At 38.7% G+C, this 21312-nt stretch overlaps 1 protein-coding gene across 1 annotated transcript in view; it reads right to left on the bottom strand.

Annotated features, from left to right (window-relative positions):
* Positions 1-324: 324 nt before the first annotated feature.
* Positions 325-21312, bottom strand: part of SMC6 (structural maintenance of chromosomes 6) — a 75110-nt gene continuing 54122 nt past the window's right edge. Inside the window, exons 21-27 of the mRNA XM_027556019.1 lie at positions 16759-16896; positions 15608-15753; positions 15225-15350; positions 8084-8189; positions 6373-6525; positions 2924-3021; positions 325-2089 (exon numbers count right to left, since the gene is read on the bottom strand). Of these exons, the coding sequence (XP_027411820.1) occupies positions 1975-2089; positions 2924-3021; positions 6373-6525; positions 8084-8189; positions 15225-15350; positions 15608-15753; positions 16759-16896 (882 nt within the window). The 3' untranslated portion in view covers positions 325-1974. The remainder of the gene's footprint in view (positions 2090-2923; positions 3022-6372; positions 6526-8083; positions 8190-15224; positions 15351-15607; positions 15754-16758; positions 16897-21312) is intronic.

The raw sequence follows: 21312 nt of genomic DNA, 5'->3' as shown, positions 1-21312 counted from the left end.
GAGGCTTGATTTTGTCAATTACAGTATCTTCCCCAATTCACAGAAACATGACTTTGAATATATATAAAGTCTTAATTTTAGAAGTTACACATATTTTAAAGAAGCAATTTCTTTTTATTCTAATTAATATTATCATTAATTAGAATATTAATTGAAAATATAAAATATTTTCACTTATGATAGTTGAAACCAAAACTCTGTAAGGCCAAAGCAATGAAAAATCTTCAGCTCAACAAGAGATGCCTGGATACCTGAGGAGTTTTCCCATTTTGTATTAAGAACCATAACGTTAAAAAATGACCACAAAAACTCAGACACTGAAGCTGTGTAGATGATAAAAGTTTATGCATTTGGTATATTCTACTTTTTTTTTTATTTGAAAAAGCACATGTATGTTAAAATAGTTTTGATACAAATGAATTATAAATGTAACTTTAAAAAAATCAGACTTTGTCTTGGAAGTGGGGGATGTTTAAAACATTCAGCATGTTTCCTCTTTCTGCAAATTCTTAGATTACAAAAGCACAGTTTTGGACTTCTCATTTACCAATTGATCTCTGCTTAGGACTACATTCGACTCCCTCCCCTCACCCAAAACAAAATCCAATTTTTCTCAGTAACTACAGAAGTGTCGCTGCTTTTAAAATACTGCCTTGTTCTTAAAATACTTCCTTTTAACTTCATAAATATTTACTGCTAGCAATAGAGGGAATTCTTGTTGGATATGCACGTCTTTTTAAAAAGGTTAGCAGTAATCCTAGTATCAAACGTAAGAATACAAACAGGCGTTCTACTCATGTTTTCTTTAAAAAAAAAAAAAAAGCGTTCATAAACACAATTGCTTACAACAGGCTGTTATTTTATCATTCTAAGCAGCACACTTCTTAACAACTCTAAATCAGGATGTGTCTCACAACTGACACCCGCTCCACCCCACCCCGCCCCCAGCAGCCAGTCCTTTGACTTTTGGTCGCTTCTCTGCTCCAGGGGGAGCTGCCTGCGGCTGTTTCCCCAGCCCTTCTTCTCAGCATGGTCTGCAGAGTCCCTCTGACCTGCATCCTCTCAGCAAAGCCAGAGCTCAAGAGACTTTGGACTGCAAACCAAGGGACTCTAAAGAGAGCAAGCACACTGCAAGTCAGGGGGCACAAGTGGGTTGTAACCCGGTTCCGACACAGATTGGACACTTAGCTGAGTAGCTGATGGTCAAGGACTAAGGGAAAGGCACTGTGTCAGAGTTGGCAGTGCTTTAGTGCTCTGAGAAAGTGCCTTAATAGCATATTAAATGTGATGAAACACAGTAATTAAAACTATAGTCCAGATCTGTAATCGTAGCTCCAGGATTAACAATGACCTATGCGGAGGCCTGGCGTGCTGCGATTCATGGGGTCGCAAAGAGTCGGACACGACTGAGCGACTGAACTGAACTGAACTGATGCAGTGGTTGTGACCAAGGTTTCTATGGTCCTGTGTAGGTCCTTCCTCGTTAATAAGCACAAAACAGACAATAAATCTACTGGAAGCTGGTCCCTGCCCACAGCCCTACCCCCTGCCATGAGAATAATGTAATATCCTGGAAAAGCAAAACTAAATATAATCAGATGCTCAAATGTTTATTTTAATTCTTACAAAATACTATAGAAATGAACCCAAACTTAACAGATATGTACATGTACATATGTACAAAATTTGAAACTTCTGAAAAAGAATCTATAAAAGTAGATGGTTAAAATAATAAACAAAAAGATTTAAAACCAGTACTATGAAATTGGGTTTTCTCAAAGTAAGATAACTGTTAATTTTAAATCGCTGGTTGTGGCTGGTCTTATTTACATGTTTTGTGATACATAATGTCAGATACATAAAGGAGCTTCTTTTACTTTAGAATACCTTGTTTCATTTTACTTTAAATAGTCCTGGATGCTTTTCCCCTTTACATGTCTTTCAACATGAGGACATGGCGTATTAAGTCACAAATCAACTCCGGTCGTCGTCGTCTTCTTGAGATACAGGTCGGAAAGGCAATGTAGTTTGTCCTCTTTCAGGATCAGACATTCGAAGAATTCTAATCAGTTTACTTGATGGAAGTGAACTAAAAGAAGCAAAATTAATTACTCCAATTTCCAAGTAAACTTTTTCATATTAAAAAAAATTCTAATACTACCTCATGAAAATATAAGTCAAATGGCTGCTAATGGGGGAGGGGATATAAGTCTGATATCTGAAATTCTAGGAGAAATATAATTTACAAGAAGGAAATAAATTTTCATTTTCAAAAATTAACTTCCTGATTAATGGCATGAGTTTTCACTTTGGAGGAAAAAGAAAATGAAGGAGATTTATATAACATCTAACTCTCTTACTCTTCTTATCTAGCCAGGAAGGAGTCACCTGAATATTCCCTGTCATAAACTTAAACCCCCAAATGATCAAGTGACCATTTTAGAGAAAGAATATCAACTTTAAGTGACACAGAGCCTGACACCATGCAGGTACCTAATAAATGCTGATTGATAGCAAAGTAGTATTCTTTATTTAGAAAGACTTGTAAGTCACCAGAATAAGATTCAAGATGAGGGAGACTATGAATTATTTCTTTCGTCTAACTAAGTTACTAAAATTACTTTATATTAGTTGGTTCCTGATTACCACAGAAGAGCAGATTCAAGACAGAAATACTAAAAAGTAAATATTCACATTCAAATAAAACCTCCTCTATTATGGAAGGAAGCTAACACAAACAGTATTTTAAATATCTAATACGGAAAAACTACCTTCAATCTCTGGAATAAGTTTAGGGGTTTGTTTTTATTGATCACTTATGCATTTGCATTAAAAAATTAAGAATATAAAGGATTTCTTACTTCCTTTTATATACTTGACATATATATACATATACGTATTCATAGAAGAAATTTTAAGTTACCTCATGCTTTGAGGGGTAAGCAGGATAAACTGTCTGAAGCGCTGGGAATCTGCCATCTTGAGTATCATGTCCATTGCAATCCTCCGGTTAACCATATCCTGGAGAACAGACACAGAAGTTAGAGCTGCTGCTGTGTCAATTATGTTCTTGGGGAAGCAGCCTTGGATTTTACACACCCTTGGATTTTTATCCAAGGATCATCCATTATCTACAATGTCAAGCAACTCTTACATACTGTGAAACCCAGTATCTAAATTATTAGGGAAAATAACTTTCAGGAATTTCTATAGTCTAAGTATTTTTAAGTATAGCTCCTTGCCTCCCATACAGTTAACAATTAAAATAATCAGAAAATAGTCAAAATTAGCTGTTGCAAAGTGAATCTAATTTCAACAGTAATAGTTAGGAGAATGGTATCAAAAGTGACCAGATTCAAACTTATTAAATCTCTTAAATCTTCCCTCAATGATTAAGGTGTTTTAAAAACTCTGTTCTTATCACCTTCTACAATTTGTACAATAGTAATAAGTTCGAATTTATAGACTAACTTCTCAACTGAATCATTAAAATAAGTTAATCAGCACATCAGTGTATAGGGAAAAAATGCCTGTTTATATACAATAGGTTGTGAAACTAAATGAATTAAACTTTGTATTTACATCTTCTGAGTTAAATAATAAAAAATGATAAAAATGGAAGTATCTCTCCCCTTCCATGAAAACTCCGCAAATATGAAAACACAAGCAAATGAAACCACACGTGGCCATACAGTATGGTGGTCTAGAACCTGGACTATGGAGGGCAGACAACGGCCCAGCATCCTGGCTATACTGCTCAGTGGCTCTTTTTCTAGAAATTCTTCCATTGGCAGATCTGTAGTCTAACTTAAGGTGCAAAAGTAACCAGGGCTTGCCCAAACTGAATACTGTCCTTTCAAAACAATGCCTGGAGGGAAGTCTATCGTTTAATAACAAAGCTGCCAATGCACCAAGAAATATTTATTCATTTCGTTTAGACTGGTTCTCCAAACTTGGGTACATTTTTCTGAATAATTTCAACAAGGCAAAATGTCATTCCGATTAAAAACCTCTAAGTCTCTGAACGAGAAAGAAATATTCAGAATTAAATATGAAAAATAATATGCGTGGTAAGACTGCATAATGGCATTTTGGCAAAAATACTGTATGGAAAGAGCAATCGTCATCTATGATTTGTGAATCAGCTTTGAATCCAAATCTCAAAGGAATTTCTTAATCTTCAGGAATGAGAGCACAGGAAAAAACCCACTGAAGTGGTCTGCAAATATGAATTCTGATTTGCAAATAAGCATTTTCTAAAATCCTAATTATGTACTAGGCATTAAGAGGTAGAAATATGATTAAGACATGGTTGATAACTTAAAAAATAATTCGGTGAGTGATTCAGACATGAAAATAGGAGAATGCAACAAAATGAAAGCTAAATAAATATAATACATAATAATAAAATGTGTATAATATATTGAATATTATATAGTAGTAGTGTTCAGTTCTGTCTCTTCTTTTTTTGGTGATCCCATGGACTATAGTCCACTAGGCTCTTTTGCCCATGGAATTTTCCAGGCAAGAATACTGTAGTGGAGTGCCATTTCTTACTCCAGGGGATGCTCCCAACCCATAGATCAAACCTCTGTTGCTAGCGTCTCCTGCACTGCCAGGCAGATTCTCTACCACTAGCACCACGTGGGTGAACATTATATACTATAAAATATAAAAATATACAATTGCATGAGTTGATATAAAGTGGTGCTGAGGAAACTGAGAAGTCCCTAATCCTGTCTGCAGGGTGGCGGTATGGAGCTACATAAAGGTGACATCCAAACCAAGTCTTGAAAGATGAGTCAGAGTGTGACATACAAGGAAGAAGGGCACAGTGTTTGGAAAATCACAAACAGCTTAGTCCAGCTGAAAAAGTAGATGGATACAGTACCATAAAGGGTCTCAAAGTCACCCTACAGAATTAAACCAAAGACTTTTAAACAAGGGAGTGACCACAATTAGATTTATTTTAGAAACAGAAACCTGGCAAGATGGTGAGGAGAAAGTGAGAAGGAACAGGATTAAAGTCTGGAAGTCTGGACAAGGAACAAAACAATGAGCAAGAGCTGAGGACAGAAGAGGTGACAGAGGCAGCAGAGGCTAGGGAGAAATCATAGAAGAGGAGACAGAGGTCAGACTTAATGTGTAACAAGGAAAGAAGAATCACAGATAAATCACTGGTGTTGCAGTCAGGTGTTGGGTTGGTAATGGCAATTTGTGAATAATCAAAGAAAGGAACTCAAGAAAAGAAAAGCTTTGAGTGGAAAACCAATTCAGTCTCAGACATGCTGAGTTTGGGATGTAGGTTGTTCACTAGATGAGGTCTCACAGGGGGCAAGAGAGATGTTAGACGAGATGCTTAGATTTGGTAGGAATCCAGTGTAGGAGAATCCTGTGGACAGAGGAGCCTGGAGGGCTGCTGTCCATAGGGTTGCACAGAGTCGACTGAAGCGACTTAGCAGCAACAGTAGCAAATGTAGGTACCAGACTGTGGACTGTGTGTGTGTGTGACAGGTGGGGGAGTAGGCAGAACATGATATCCAGGGAAACTCACACCACTGTAAAAAACAAAGAAGACCTTAAACATTTAAGGGCACGTGAGCTGGAGTGGTGGGGACAGACTGGCACGTTGAGAACAAAGAGGAGTGTGGAAACCCGTAAGAAGACACAGCTCAAGAGATGGAGGCTCAGTCTGTGGTACAAATACTTCAAAGAATTAACGTTCATTTATGATCCTTGCTAAACAAGTTTCGCTGCAGTACTGCAGTCCAAACTCAGATTGCAGTGGGTTTAGTGAATGAAGGATGAACAGCTGAAGTGAGAGGCTTACGATGTGCCTGAACCACAGTGAGGCAGACCTCACTGGAGCCTCACTCTAACCCTGTGAGGGAGGAAAGGCTAGGGATCTTATTTTATAGATGAAGAAACTGAGGCCTGAAGAGGACAGATACTGAGTCCACAGTCACCTGGGTAACTGGTGACAGAGGCAGGCCTCAATGTTAAGTTTTTTAACTTCAAAGTCCAATGTTCTTGCTCCTCACATTACAGAGGTTGTTCTTTTGAAAAGTGTGGCTGAACAGGAAAGGAGACAACAGTGGTGTGAAGGTCACAGCAAGGGTGGTGAACTGCTTATCATAATAAACGAGGGAAAAGAGCACAAGTCCAGGATGGGGCCAGGCAGTGTGGTGTGTTAGTAAGGGAAGGAACAGGGATTCTTTAGCTCTTCCCTACCAGTCATCACAGACAGAACTGACAGAGCAGGATCTTTTCTGTTGAGAAGAACTAACAAACGAATAGTTTCCTTTCAAAATACACATTTCAAACCACCACCAAAAAAAGAGAAAAACTCGAGAATTTAAAAGTTAACACTACCATGTAGACATCAAACTCATCCAGGCATCTGAAAGGAGATTCAGCAATGGACCACAGAGAAAGAATGAAGCAAACCGTGGAAAACGAACGTTCACCGCCAGATAAGGCCCGCATGTCATTGAAAGCGGCTTTGTTTCCTTCTCCAGGCTGAACCTTGAAGGAGGTAACAAAAGACAAAATGCAGAAAAAAGTCAGATTAACTTCTTTACAGAAGTGGTTGGCTACCATTTTAAAAAGGATGAATTTATAGTAAAAATGAAGATAAGCAACAAAATCAGTCAGTGACTTGGAAATGACATCTATTCCATTTAAAATATTTTAAGTAAAAATATAAGCTGTATAACAGCGGCTTCTGTTTTACTGTGAGAAATCTAATTGAAAACATTTTCTCCCCTTAACCAGGTCTAACATACCAAAATTGTAAAAGCTTAATAAGAGTACTAATATTAGGGAAATGAAAACCGTTATTGCCTCCACCTAGTTTCATTGAGATAAAACTAACATTTAACATTGCATAACTTTGAGGTATAGGACATGACACAAACATATACATTGCAAAATGATTATCACCACAATAAGGTGAACATGTCCATTAACTCACACGGTTGCCTTTTTTTTTTTTTCTTTCAGCGGTGAGAATTTTTGAGATCTACTGTTTGAGCAACTTTCAAATATACATACAGTATAAGTACTGGCATAAAAATAGACAAATAGACCAATGTAATAGAATTTGAGAGCCCTGAAATAAACCCACGCAAATACAGAAAACTAATATTTGATAAAGAAGCCAAGAATATACAATTCAAGAACATACAATTCAGTTCCACTGGTCTGTATGTCTATTTTGGTTACTGTTTTGGTTACTACATATTTGCAACACAGCCTGAAATCAGGAAATGTGATGCTTTCAGACTGTTCTTTCTTCTCCGGATTGCTTTAACTACTGTCTTATCTGGTTCCATTCAAGTTTTATGACTGTTTTTTTCTCTTTGTGAACACTGCCTTTGGAATTTAGATAGGGATCGCACTGAATCTATAGACAGCTTTGGATGGTAGAGACATTTTAACAATATCAACTCTTCTGATTCACGTATAAAGGTTATCTTTCCATTTATTTGTGTCTCTGCCAATTTCTTTCGTCAGTGTCTTATACTTTTCACTGTATAGAGCTTTCACTTCTTTGGTTAATTTATTCCTAGGTATTTTATTGTTTTTGATGCTACTGTTAACCAGATTGTCGTTTCTTTTTGTCAAATATTTCTAAGTGCCAAGAAATAGTTGTTTTTACTTTTGTTACTTGATTTCTAGTGACATCTAGTGGTTAAACTGCTTTTGAAAATAATTACAGATTTTCTATAATCTCCCACAAAATTTAACACGCTGTATGAATTTTAAAAAGGAGCCAGTGGAGTGAGAAAAGATGGTAAACATTTACCACTGAAAACAAAAGTCCTTAATTATCACCATAAGAAAATAATCTGGTTGTCCGCAGAGGGGAAGGGAAAGAGCTACAACAGCAGCTTTAGTCAGTAGAATTAATTTAATTTTCAACACTTTGGTAAAAACTATCTTTAACTTAAAAATAAGTTCTTTTGTTTCCTATGACAACAGATCAACTTATCATCAAAAGAAATGAAGCCCCCCGCCCAGAAAAAGAAATGAAGCAGGTTATCCTCCTAATGACTAACATGGAAAGAGTTAAGATACTTACTGATATAGTAAGAGTTTCATTCTTGTGGTCAAAATTCATTTTTCCACAATACGCCCGCTGAGATAGTAAGTTGTCAAAGTACAATTTACATCGTAAAGTCAAACACCTTAAAAAAAGACATTGGGCACATTAAAAAGTTTACAAAGTTTTAGAGAACTGTAGATTCAGCATGAGCTTTAAACCAGCATGTAAGACCAGATGAAAATACGCCAGGGTGTTAACACTGTGCCCGTTTAAATAGGTAAAATTTTAGGTGATTTTGTCCTTGTCTTTATATTTATGTCTCCATATTTTTATCAATTCATTTTATAATAAACAAAACATCTATAAGATGAATAAAAATGTCCCATATAGAATAAAATCCATTGTATTACAGGCAGTCCATATGAATGTATCAATCAACTAATTTATACAAAATATCACCCTAACACAGAAGACATAAATCATGCCCTTGAGAGGATTAAACTTTAGCAGTGTTAAGATAGTGGTAAATGGCCTATTCATTAGCTTGTCTCCTCCTAACTTTATAGTAGCAAAAATGGCGAGGGCAATCTCTCAGTCATGTATCTGCAGTACCTTACACACTGCCTCACACAATACAAACTCCATTTATTTATCAGATGGCATCCTGCTGTCAGGGAGACCTTTCCCTTCTTCCTCATTTATTTATTTACATTCTTTTTATAAGGATGCAGTCAGATTGCTATTTTATTCACTGGGTTATCATTCATTTGTTGTTGCTAAGTTGTGTCCAACTTTTTGTGACCACGTGGACTGTAGCCTGCCAGGCTCCTCTGTTCATGGGACTTTCCAGGCAAGAATACTGGAGTGGGTTGCCATTTCTTTCTCTGGGGGATCTTCCTAACCCAGGGATCGAACTTGAGTCTCCTGCACTGGCAGGTGGATTCTTTACCATACAGCCACCAAGGAACCCCACCATCTATTACTGTTCTTGTTTATTGTGGTCCTCAAATTGTCCCACAGTTTGCCAGTGGGAGCCTCTTTCAAGATGCCTATGTCCTTTCATCATGACTCTACATTTTGGGGAGCACTTCCTTACATTTCTGGCATCTATACCTTCCCTGCTCAGCTCCATATTATTAACCACTTCTCCATGGAGCCTTGATTCCTTTTGGTGGGGAGTGTTAATTAGAAAATAAAATCTGGGTGATAGGCAACTGGCTATTTTTCCTAAAGTCTTTGTTCCTAAAGAACTTAAGACTCCTTTCTTTAGAAAAACTGTATTTTATTCTTTTCCCTCCCAATTCCCTTCCTAGTTTCAGTTCAGTCGCTCAGTTGTGTCCGACTCTTTGCAACTTCATGAACCGCAGCACGCCAGGCCTCCCTGTCCATCACCAACTCCCGGATTTCACTGAGACTCATGTCCATCGAGACAGTGATGCCATCCAGCCATCTCATCCTCTGTCATCCCCTTCTCCTCCTGCCCCCAATCCCTCCCAGCATCAGAGTCTTTTCCAATGAGTCAACTCTTCGCATGAGGTGGCCAAGGTACTGGAGTTTCAGCTTCGGCATCATTCCCTCCAAAGAAATCCCAGGGCTGATCTCCTTCAGAATGGACTGGTTGGATCTCCTTGCAGTCCAAGGGACTCTCAACAGTCTTCTCCAACACTACAGTTCAAAAGCATCAATTCTTTGGCGCTCAGCCTTCTTCACAGTCCAACTCTCACATCCATACATGACCACAGGAAAAACCATAGCCTTGACTAGACGGACCTTTGCTGGCAAAGTAATGTCTCTGCTTTTGAATATGCTATCTAGGTTAGTCATAACTTTCCTTCCAAGGAGTAAGCGTCTTTTAATTTCATGGCTGCAGTCACCATCTGCAGTGATTTTGGAGCCCCCCAAAAATAAAGTCTGACACTGTTTCCCCATCTATTTGCCATGAAGTGATGGGACCGGATGCCATGATCTTTGTTTTCTGAATGTTGAGCTTTAAGCCAACTTTTTCACTCTCCACTTTCACTTTCATCAAGAGGCTTTTGAGTTCCTCTTCACTTTATGCCATAAGGGTGGTGTCATCTGCATATGTGAGGTTATTGATATTTCTCCTGGCAATCTTAATTCCAGCTTGTGCTTCTTCCACTTCGTTTCTCATGATGTACTCTGCATATAAGTTAAATAAGCAGGGTGACAGTATATAGCCTTGACGTACTCCTTTTCCTATTTGGAACCAGTCTGTTGTTCCATGTCCAGTTCTAACTGTTGCTTCCTGACCTGCATACAGATTTCTCAAGAGGCAGGTCAGGTGGTCTGGTATTCCCATCTCTTTCAAAATTTTCCACAGTTTATTGTGATCCACACAGTCAAAGGCTTTGGCATAGTCAATAAAGCAGAAATAGATGTTTTTCTGGAACTCTCTTGCTTTTTCCATGATCCAGCAGATGTTGGCAATTTGATCTCTAGTTCTTCTGCCTTTTCTAAATCCAGCTTGAACATCAGGAAGTTCACGGTTCACATATTGCTGAAGCCTGGCTTGGAGAATTTTGAGCATTACTTTACTCGCGTGTGAGATGAGTGCAATTGTGCAGTAGTTTGAGCATTCTTTGGCATAGTCTTTCTTTGGGACTGGAATGAAACTGACCTTTTCCAGTCCTGTAGCCACTGCTGAATTTTCCAAACTTGCTGGCATATTGAGTGCAGCACTTTCACAGCATTATCTTTCAGGATTTGAAATAGCTCCACTGGAATTCCATCACCTCCACTAGCTTTGTTCGTAGTGATGCTTTCTAAGGCCCACTTGACTTCACATTCCAGGATGTCTGGCTCTAGGTCAGTGATCACACCATCGTGATTACCTGGGAATGAAGATCTTTTTTGTACAGTTCTTCTGTGTATTCTTGCCACCTCTTAATATCTTCTGCTTCTGTTAGATCCATACCATTTCTGTCCTTTATCGAGCCCATCTTTGCATGAAATGTTCCCTTGGTATCTCTAATTTTCTTGAAGAGATCTCTAGTCTTTCCCATTCTGTTGTTTTCCTCTATTTCTTTGCACTGATCACTGAGGAAGGCTTTCTTATCTCTTCTTGCTATTCTTTGGAACTCTGCACTCAGATGCTTATATCTTTCCTTTTCTCCTTTGCTTTTCGCTTCTCTTCTTTTCACAGCTATCTGTAAGGCCTCCCCAGACAGCCATTTTGCTTTTTTGCATTTCTTTTCCATGGGGATGGTCTTGATCCCTGTCTCCTGTACAATGTCACGAATCTCATTCCATAGTTCATCAGGCACTCTATCTATCAGATCTAGGCCCTTAAATCTATTTCTCACTTCCACTGTATAATCATAAGGTATTTGATTTAGGTCATACCTGAATGATCTAGTGGTTTTCCCTACTTTCTTCAATTTCAGTCTGAATTTGGTAATAAGGAGTTCATGATCTGAGCCACAGTCAGCTCCCGGTCTGGTTTTTGTTGACTATATAGAGCTTCTCCATCTTTGGCTGCAAAGAATATAATCAGTCTGATTTTGGTGTTGACCATCTGGTGATGTCCACGTATAGAGTCTTCTCTTGTGTTGTTGGAAGAGGGTGTTTGCTATGACCAGTGCATTTTCTTGGCAAAACTCTATTAGTCTTTGCCCTGCTTCATTCCGTATTCCAAGGCCAAATTTGCTTGTTACTCCAGGTGTTTCTTGACTTCCTACTTTTACATTCCAGTCCCCTATAATGAAAAGGACATCTTTTTTGGGTGTTAGTTCTAAAAGGTCTTATAGGTCTTCATAGAACCGTTCAACTTCAGCTTCTTCAGCATTACTGGTTGGGGCACAGACTTGGATTACTGCGATATTGAATGGTTTGCCTTGGAAACGAACAGAGATCATTCTGTCGTTTTTGAGATTGCATCCAAGTACTGTATTTTGGACTCTTGTGTTGACCATGATGGCTAGTCCATTTCTTCTGAGGGATTCCTGACCGCAGTAGTAGATATAATGGTCATCTGAGTTAAATTCACCCATTCCAGTCCATTTTAGTTTGGTGATTCCTAGAATGTCTACATTCACTCTTGCCATCTCTTGTTTGACCACTTCCAATTTGCCTTGATTCATGGACCTGACATTCCAGGTTCCTATGCTATATTGCTCTTTACAGCATCAGACCTTGCTTCTATCACCAGTCACATCCACAGCCCTTCCTAAACTGCATTACATTTCCACATTTGAAAATACTGATAGTTTCAGTTTTTCCTTTGTTGCCACAATAACTATTGCTAGCTGGTATTCAGAATTTTCTGTTAACTTTCCTTCTGAAATACTGATATGCATTTTTCAACTGTGTCCACTTATGGGATATCTAAAACACTGTCCTCATGAAAGTGACAAGGTTCTCCAGTGTAAAGAGATAAACAATTTAAAAAATTTAACCATCTCTATTGTCCTCTCAAGATTAGGTAAACAATGTAAAACTTGTCAGGGGTGAAGAAACATATCAAGATAATAAATTATAAGATCAATACTTTAACAGAAAATACTTTAGTGATGCCACAAATTACTTTCACATTAAGAGTAAAAGGCCATGAGATTAAAAGATGCTTGCTTCTTGGAAAAAAGGCTATGACAAACTTAGACAGCATATCAAAAAGCAGAGACATCACTTTGCCGACAAAAGTCCGTATAGTCAAAGCTATGGTTTTCCAGCAGTCATGGATGGATGTGAGAGTTGGACTATGAAGGCTGAGCGCCAAAGAACTAATGCTTTTGAACTGTGGTGTTAGAGAAGACTCTTGAGAGTCTCATTGACAGCAAGGAGATCAAACCAATCAATCCTAAAGGAAATCAGTCCTGAATATTCATTGGAAGCACTGAGGCTGAAGTTGAAGCTCCAATACTTTGGGCACCTGATGTGAAGAACTCATTCATTAGAAAAGACAGACCCTGATGCTGGGAACGATTGAAGGTGGGAGGAGAAGGGGACAACAGAGGATGAGAGGGCTGGATGGCATCACCGACTGGATGGACATGAGTTTGAGCAAGCTCTGGAAGATGGTGATGGACAGTGAAGTCTGGTATGCTGCAGTCCATGGGGTTGCAAAGAGTTCGACATGATAGTGACTGAACAATAACAAGAGTAAAAGGGCAGTGAAAACCCAGGTGGCACCCAGAAGCCCCGTTTAGGAATCTGGGGGGGCCCAGGCCCTCCGGTTCAACAAGCAGAGTGTGGGGAAGAGAGAGCTGCACTGAGAGAGCTCTAGAGAACCACAGAGGGGCTGGGAGATCCCCAGGTTAAGTAACCTTATCAGTGGCAGTGTGGGAATACTGCCCGAGGCTGGCAAGAGAAACACCCCAAAGCAGCAGAAACAACCCCTGAGGTCACTCAGAGCCAGGAACAGTTCACATTCCCACAGGTATGAGTGGAGTAAACTCACAGTGCATCAACAGAGGACTCAGAAAAGCACAGCTTCACTGGTAATAAAAAAATTTGTCCTTGACCGAAGACTGCTCTGGTCCTACCTAACAAGACTTAAAAGCTGCCTCAAAAGAATAAAAATAAGAAAGTCTTTAAGTTCTAATAACATGCATATAAAACTGAAACACACATTTCAAAAACTAACCACCTATTGTTTAGTTAAGGAATATGGCCAAACAAGCAAAGCCTATTTCCCATTATGGCTTTATTTGAATTTCCCCTCACTGCAGATGGTGACTGCAGCCATGAAATAAAAGACGCTTACTCCTTGGAAGGAACGTCATGACCAGCCTAGACAGCATATTCAAAAGCAGAGACGTTACTTTGCCAAAAAAGGTCCGTCTAGTCAAGGCTACGGTTTTTCCAGTGGTCATGTATGGATGTGAGAGTTAGATGATAAAGAAAGCTGAGTGCCGAAGAATTGATGCTTTTGAACTGTGGTGTTGGAGAAGACTCTTGAGAGTCCCTTGGACTGCAAGGAGATCCAACCAGTCCATCCTAAAGCAGATCAGTCCTGGGTGATCTGATCTTCATTGGAAGGACTGATGTTGGAAGCTGAAACTTCAATACTTTGGCCACCTGATGCGAAGAACTGACTCATCTGAAAAGACCCTGATGCTGGGAAAGACTGAGGGCAGGAGGAGAAGGGGATGACAGAGGATGAGATGATTGGATGGCATCACCGACTCAATGGACAAGAGTTTGGGTAAACTCTGGGAGTTGGTGATGGACAGGGAGGCCTGGCATGCTGTGGTTCATGGTGTCGCAGAGAGTCAGACACAACTGAGCGACTGAACTGAACTGATAGTAGGGAAACTTAAAATTTATAAAAATTAAAAAAATTCTAGTCTTAAGACCATAGTTCTTGGTATGGGGATGCACGCTCAGTTGCTTCCTACTCTTCACAACCCCATGGACTGCAGCCCACCAGCATCCCAAGTCCATGGAATTTTCCAGGCAAGAGTACAGGACTGGGTTGCTACTTCCTTCTCCAATAGTTCTTGGTATAAACAGAGTTAAAAAACATGCTACTGAGGGGATGCCATAGGAAAAATAGCTTAGGTGGAAACACTAGGGCTGCCTAGGATTCAAGTATATCAAGAGCCAAGCCTACCTATCAACTGTCCTCTGGTTTATTTCTGTTGCTTGTGATTTTAGTTGATTGATCCCTGACAATCTGCACATTTCTGGGTATACTAATGAGATCCAGTGTCTCTGACCCTGTACTCATTTATTCAAACAATATACATCACATTTCTACTACATTTCAGGCACCACAGTAGGCACTGGGGATATATCTATGAACAAAACAGAGATTCTGTACCCAAGGAGCTACATGGTTCTAGATTAGGGCGATCAACTGAGAACCTGCCTCAACAGGGCCCATAAAAAGCCCATAAAAAATTATCTCTCATTAGAACATGCATTGTCTAAGACTGAAATAGTCTGTTTCAGAGCCAAGAAGCTTCCAAATGACCCATTTAAGCAGAGACTGAAAGCCATCTATAAGTTATCCAGTAAGGTACATCTAATGGAGTTTAAGTTTAAAAAGCTCATTTATAAAAGTCCCTTGAAATCTAGAATTCTCATTAAATTATAGGGTCCTAAGCACTACTACATCTTTTCTAATTCAATCATGAAAGTTCTCATTTTATTGTTTACAGGGAGAATTGAAAACAAAGAATGCATAGTGTGTGGTAATATTTTTTAATGCACTTACCTTCTAAATTGTTGATATGTTTTATATCTATGGATCATTATTTCTTCCAGTAATTTAATAAACCTTTTTAAAGTCTTTACTTTGCTATCCAAATCAAGATAGCTTTCTCTTGCCTCTTGATATTGCCTATTTTATGAAAAAAAAAATATTAAGCAAATAAATGTCATTCAATGAAACATAAAATCTCAAATACACTTAATAAGTTCTATAATAATTCCAAAGAAAAAAGTTATTTATTGTTAATATTACATGTATGAAAGACTAGTTAAGCTGTAACCATGTGCCATAGAAACACTTTACCCAAACTTAAGGTTTTATATAAATATCTTTTGTCTTACTAATATATATGGATAATATGGTAAAGTAGAAAAGCAAGCACTTACTTCATTATTTCCTCTCGATCTCCATAACTAGCATGTTCTGCCTGTATCTTCTGTCTTAATCTATTAATTTCTTTGTCTAGAATTGAGGCAGATTTTTTCACTTCTATCCGCTCTGGACAGATTTGTCTTGCTTGTGACATTTTCTCCTAAGATAACAGACATTTAACTTTAAAACGTCTTTGATAACAACAATTCACTGTACTATTTGTACCAAAATATGCAAAGTAAAATTCTGAACTTATATTTAAGAAATGTATTTTAATTACACTTAATATCAATGTTATTTTTCTAAGCTTTATACTGAGAATACAGTTCAGAGTCATCATAAATTTTCAAAAGAAAATTGCATTAGTGTACACAACTTTAACAATTTAGAGGAGCTCCATAACCTTCTAGTAAAACAAATTTCAAGTAGATGTTATGAAGGTCTGGCACCCCAGATGCTGAGGTCAGACATAGCTTTCTGTGACTTTTAAGAGGGATTCTAAATACCAAATGGTACTGAAAACATAAAGACCCTTCTGTTTGTAAAATATTAAAAACCCAAAGCACTTGCACACATAGCATTTCCATTCATGACATTCGTATATTAAGTCAAACAAATCAGACAATGGGTTTCAGAGTTGAAACCATTTTCCTAAGACATGTAAAAACAAAGCTGGAATCCACTTCTTTTAGGTTAAACCATGGTTGCCTTCAACTTACTTTCCTCTAAAAATAGGGCTTCCGCTTTCCACTGTCAACCAGGGTTATTAGTAAGGAGGAGCTGGACTGTAGCCCAACTCACTCCTGAGTTAACTCAGAGGCAGGGAGTATTTTTCTGACATAAAGCTGCTATGCACTTGCCAAGTTAGGCATGTAAGGAACTATTTCAGAGCAGGGAGTGCCATTTTCCAAATCACCTGGAGGCACAATAAGGGGCTATGGCAGTCCTGCCTAAAGTACTCTTCGTGTTGGTCTATGAAGTCCCCACATTTTGAGAGTCCCTAAGTCTTTCCCTCTGTTGATTCAATGAAACAGCTATTACTCCAAAGAAAACAGATATCCATCAGACAACTTGTCTCTGTTTGGAAATATGACATTAAGGAAAACGCACTTTAATAATCATGACTAAGGTTGTAAATAAAAGGTTTTAAAAAATCATGGATAACCTCTAGCTCTTTTTCTTTCATATCTAGTTCTCGTTTCTTTTTATTTAAAGTATCCAAGTGTTCTTTCTGCTTGTCTTCATAATGCCGTTTCCCTCGCTTTTGGTTATCCACTTCAGAATCAGCAAGGTTTAATTCATCCTGTTTAAATAAAACCAAAATAATCTATAAGGAAAAGATTGCTTTAAAAAATTATCAGCTTAGGTATAAACTGACAAGTAATAAAGTGGACAGGATTATGCTGCTTGAAGAGGCCAGTGTTAAGAGTTCATATCCTTCTGTGACCATTGGAAAAATGCATCACTCAACTATTCTTATTACTCAAAACATAGCTCTAACCACAATAAAGATGCCAATGCTGAAGACACATGAGAAAGGTTAAAAAAACTAATTCATGAAATGTAAATGGAAACAAAGCAGTATTTCTAAATGTTAAATGTATTACTTCGTATATGTGATTCTGTGGTGTTCATGTATAATTAAATTAATAGACTGAATGTCAAGTACACATTTTGATTATTTTGCCTGATAATGTTATACATGAATGATGCCCAAAACACATTTTCTTCTATTATTGGAATTCTCCCTTGTTATAGGAATCTGTCTTCTATTAAGAGTATATACAACATATAAATTTCTTTAAAGGAGGTAGAGACTGGTGAAAAGATTTTACTGGCATTTAGAGATGATATATGTACAAAGCCATAAATTATGGCAGCTTTCTTAAATACTGATATATAGACTGCCTTCTTTATCATCAATTTGGATGTTTTAAAAAAACATAGATTTCCAAACCCCACCTCTGGAGATTTTATTTTAGTAGGCTGAGAATCCCTACATCTCAATTTTTAAAATGGCTCTTGATTTCAGTTCAGTTCAGTTCAGTCGCTCAGTCGTGTCCGACTCTTTGTGACCTCATGAATCGCAACACGCCAGGCCTCCCTGTCCATCACCAACTCCCGGAGTTCACTCAGACTCACGTCCATCAAGTCAGTGATGCCATCCAGCCATCTCATCCTCTGTTGTCCCCTTCTCCTCTTGCCCCCAATCCCTCCCAGCATCAGAGTCTTTTCCAATGAGTCAACTCTTCGCATGAGGTGGCCAAAGTACTGGAGTTTCAGCTTCAGCATCATTCCTTCCAAAGAACACCCAGGACTGATCTCCTTTAGAATGGACTGACTGGATCTCCTTGCAGTTCAAGGGACTCTCAAGAGTCTTCTCCAACACCACAGCTCAAAAGCATCAATTCTTTGGCGCTCAGCCTTCTTCACAGTCCAACTCTCACATCCATACATGACCACCCGAGAAACCATAGCCTTGACTAGACGGACCTTTATTGGCAAAGTAATGTCTCTGCTTTTCAGTATGCTATCTCGGTTGGTCATAACTTTCATTCCAAGGAGTAAGCGTCTTTTAATTTCGTGGCTGCAGTCACCATCTGCAGTGATTCTGGAGCCCCAAAAAATAAAGTCTGACACTGTTTCTACTGTTTCCCCATCTATTTGCCATGAAGTGATGGGACCGGATGCCATGATCTTTGTTTTCTGAATGTTGAGCTTTAAGCCAACTTTTTCACTCTCCACTTTCACTTTCATCAAAAGGCTTTTTTGCTCTTGATTTAAGAACCACCAAATTAAATTTTGCTGAGTTTGTCTATTTTTTGAGCCTAGTCTAGTATTCTTGCCTAGAGAATTCCATGGACAGAGGAACCTGGTTGGGCTATATATACTCCATGGGGTCACAAAGAGTCGGACACAACTGAGCCACTAACACTGGACATATATACTATGATGATGATGTTTACCTTCAGGAATCATAGTTATAAAGAAAAAGAAACAAACACAAACCAAAACAACAGCATCAAGGAAGACAGAAGATTTACGGATATCCCGAAAAGAAAAAGAACACGTGATGTATCTAAAAATTCCCAGTTATTTACACCTCATATAAAAGAGCAGAAACAGGCTACTTCCTGACCTAAGAATACAATTTTCTGCAAGTTATTCACACTGCTAAAAATAACTACCACCCAAGGTAGACACTTAATGATATAAAGTTTTTATAACACAGGTCTATTAAAAATAAAAACATTATTATATGGAGGATAAAGATAAGCTGCTCCTTTATTTTGAAGAAAATAAAAGAAAATGGGTACAATTTTTGTAGTAGGAGATACTACAGCTGGAAATTGGAATGGCTTATGAAACAGAACGGTTGCCAACACTAAATTTTCTAATTATTTTTTGTAGAAACTTTCAAAATACGTCCATGTTTGCTTTAGGGGATCAAATCAGCTTTATGGAGCCAAAGGGGTCAGTTATATTAGGATGGATCGTGTTGGTTAATTTTCTCTGAGTAACTTTAGAAAGGGAAAAACTTGACTTATAAAACAGAATGCAAAGAATTTAAGGTTCTTTCTATTACTGTGGCTTTTTTTTTAACTTTACAATATTACATTGGTTTTGCCATATATCAACATGAATCCGACACAGGTATATACGCGTTCCCCATCCTGAACCCTCCTCCCTCCCCGTACCATCCCTCTGGGTCGTCCCAGTGCACTAGCTCCAAGCATCCAGTATCGTGCGGCAAGCCTGGACTGGCAACTTGTTTCATATATATTATAGTCCTCAAATATTTAATAAAATTACATCCTGGGTACCAATAAATGTAAAACTTTAAAAAAGGAACCAAGAGAATATTTCCTTTCATTTCATTTTGGTGATGGTAAAACAGAGACCTAAAGATATTAAATTCACTTAAGTGACACTTACCCTGTTTTGGGGTGAGGGCTAGGATGGGTTAGATCTAGAACTAAATTCTGATATAGCCCTATGTCTGTAGAGCTTCTAACCTTTAAGAAAGATCAGCCTTTAAAAAAAAAGTAGGCTGAGATGCTAGAAGGGACAGAATCATTGAAAAATTTTATTCTCTTTGACGTCTAAATAACAAATTTTAGTTAGCTGACAACATTGGATAAATAACTATAGTATGTATTATAGCCACTTGCTTCCTATAATTACATCAATTATGAAGTTTTAGAAAGCTATAAATCATCAGATCTTGAAATTTTCAAAAGCAGTCAGTCTCAATAGAAATAAACACTCATTGTCTCTATCAGAAACAGAGAACCTCTCCTACTCTAATAATGCAGACCATGATTCTTAATGCAGATCCTGCTCCCTGTACAAAAAATTCAATATGTAACTAAAGCATTAAGCTTGCAGTATAAATAAAAAAACAAAACAAAACAAAAAAACCACCGCACACGGCCACAGCCCACACGACGACCGCCAGGTAGCTCCCTCCCGACGGCCGCAGCAGCAGTGATCATAGCGCGCCACGCCGTGCGCCACCCCGGCCCCTCGGGGGATGGCGGAGTTTGGAGAGTGAAAAGGTTGGCTTAAAGCTCAACACTGAGAAAACTAAGGTCATGGCATCTGGTCCCATCACTTCATGGGAAGTAGATGGGGAAACAGTGGAAGCAGTGTCAGACTTTATTTTTTTGGGCTCCAAAATCACTGTAGATGGTGATTGCAGCCATGAAATTAAAAGACACTTACTCCTGGGAAGGAAAGTTATGACCAACATAGATAGCATATTGAAAAGCAGAGACATTACTTTGTCAACAAAGGTCCGTCTAGTCAAGGCTATGGTTTTTCCAGTGGTCATGTACGGATGTGAGAGTTGGACTATGAAGAAAGCTGAGTGCCGAAGAACTGATGCCTTTGAACTGTGGTGTTGCAGAAGACCCTTGGACTGCAAGGAGATCCAATCAGTCCATTCTAAAGGAGATCAGTCCTGGGTGTTCTCCGGAAGGAATGATGCTGAAGCTGAAACTCCAGTACTTTGGCCACCTCATGCGAAAAGTTGACTCATTGGAAAAGACTCTGATGCTGGGAGGGATTGGGGGCAGGAGGAGAAGGGGACAACAGAGGATGAGATGGCTGGATGGCATCACCGACTCGATGGACATGAGTTTGAGTGAACTCCGGGAGTTGGTGATGGACAGGGAGGCCTGGCGTGCTGCGATTCATGGGGTCGCAGAGTCAGACATGACTGAGCGACTGAACTGACAGATCAAAATAAACTGTTTAAAGTGAGAAAAATACCCCCTATGCCAAGATTTCAATGACTACATACTTGAACAGCATGTTCTACCTCTTGCCACTCCTCTGACACAAAATGAACAAATGTCCTAACAGAAAACAGATTCTATCTAGAAGCTGCTAATACGTCATGACAGCTTCTGAGGAATTAACTCCTTTGTTAGCCAACTCTTCTTGGTCCTGTTATTGATGGCTAGTAGGATGCGACACTATAAAGAAAAACCCTCTTGGCTACTAGACGACTGTGTGCAGGTTTACTGAAGGGTTCACTTATTGGCAACCAAGGCAAAGAGCTAAGATCAATAATTCTTACTGCATTCTGCATGTATATTTTGCTACTGAACTTATCTCTGGACTTCCAATTCTAGGAGTTGCTTTAGCCTACAGGTCCCTAACGGAGAAGGCAATGGCACCCCACTCCAGTACTCTTGCTTGGAAAATCCCACGG

This window comes from Bos indicus x Bos taurus, chromosome 11 (genome assembly GCF_003369695.1).
Source record: "Bos indicus x Bos taurus breed Angus x Brahman F1 hybrid chromosome 11, Bos_hybrid_MaternalHap_v2.0, whole genome shotgun sequence".
In the NCBI taxonomy this organism is placed as follows: domain Eukaryota; kingdom Metazoa; phylum Chordata; class Mammalia; order Artiodactyla; family Bovidae; genus Bos; species Bos indicus x Bos taurus.
Note: the sequence above shows the minus strand (reverse complement) of the source record. Positions and strands in the feature narration are given on the sequence as shown.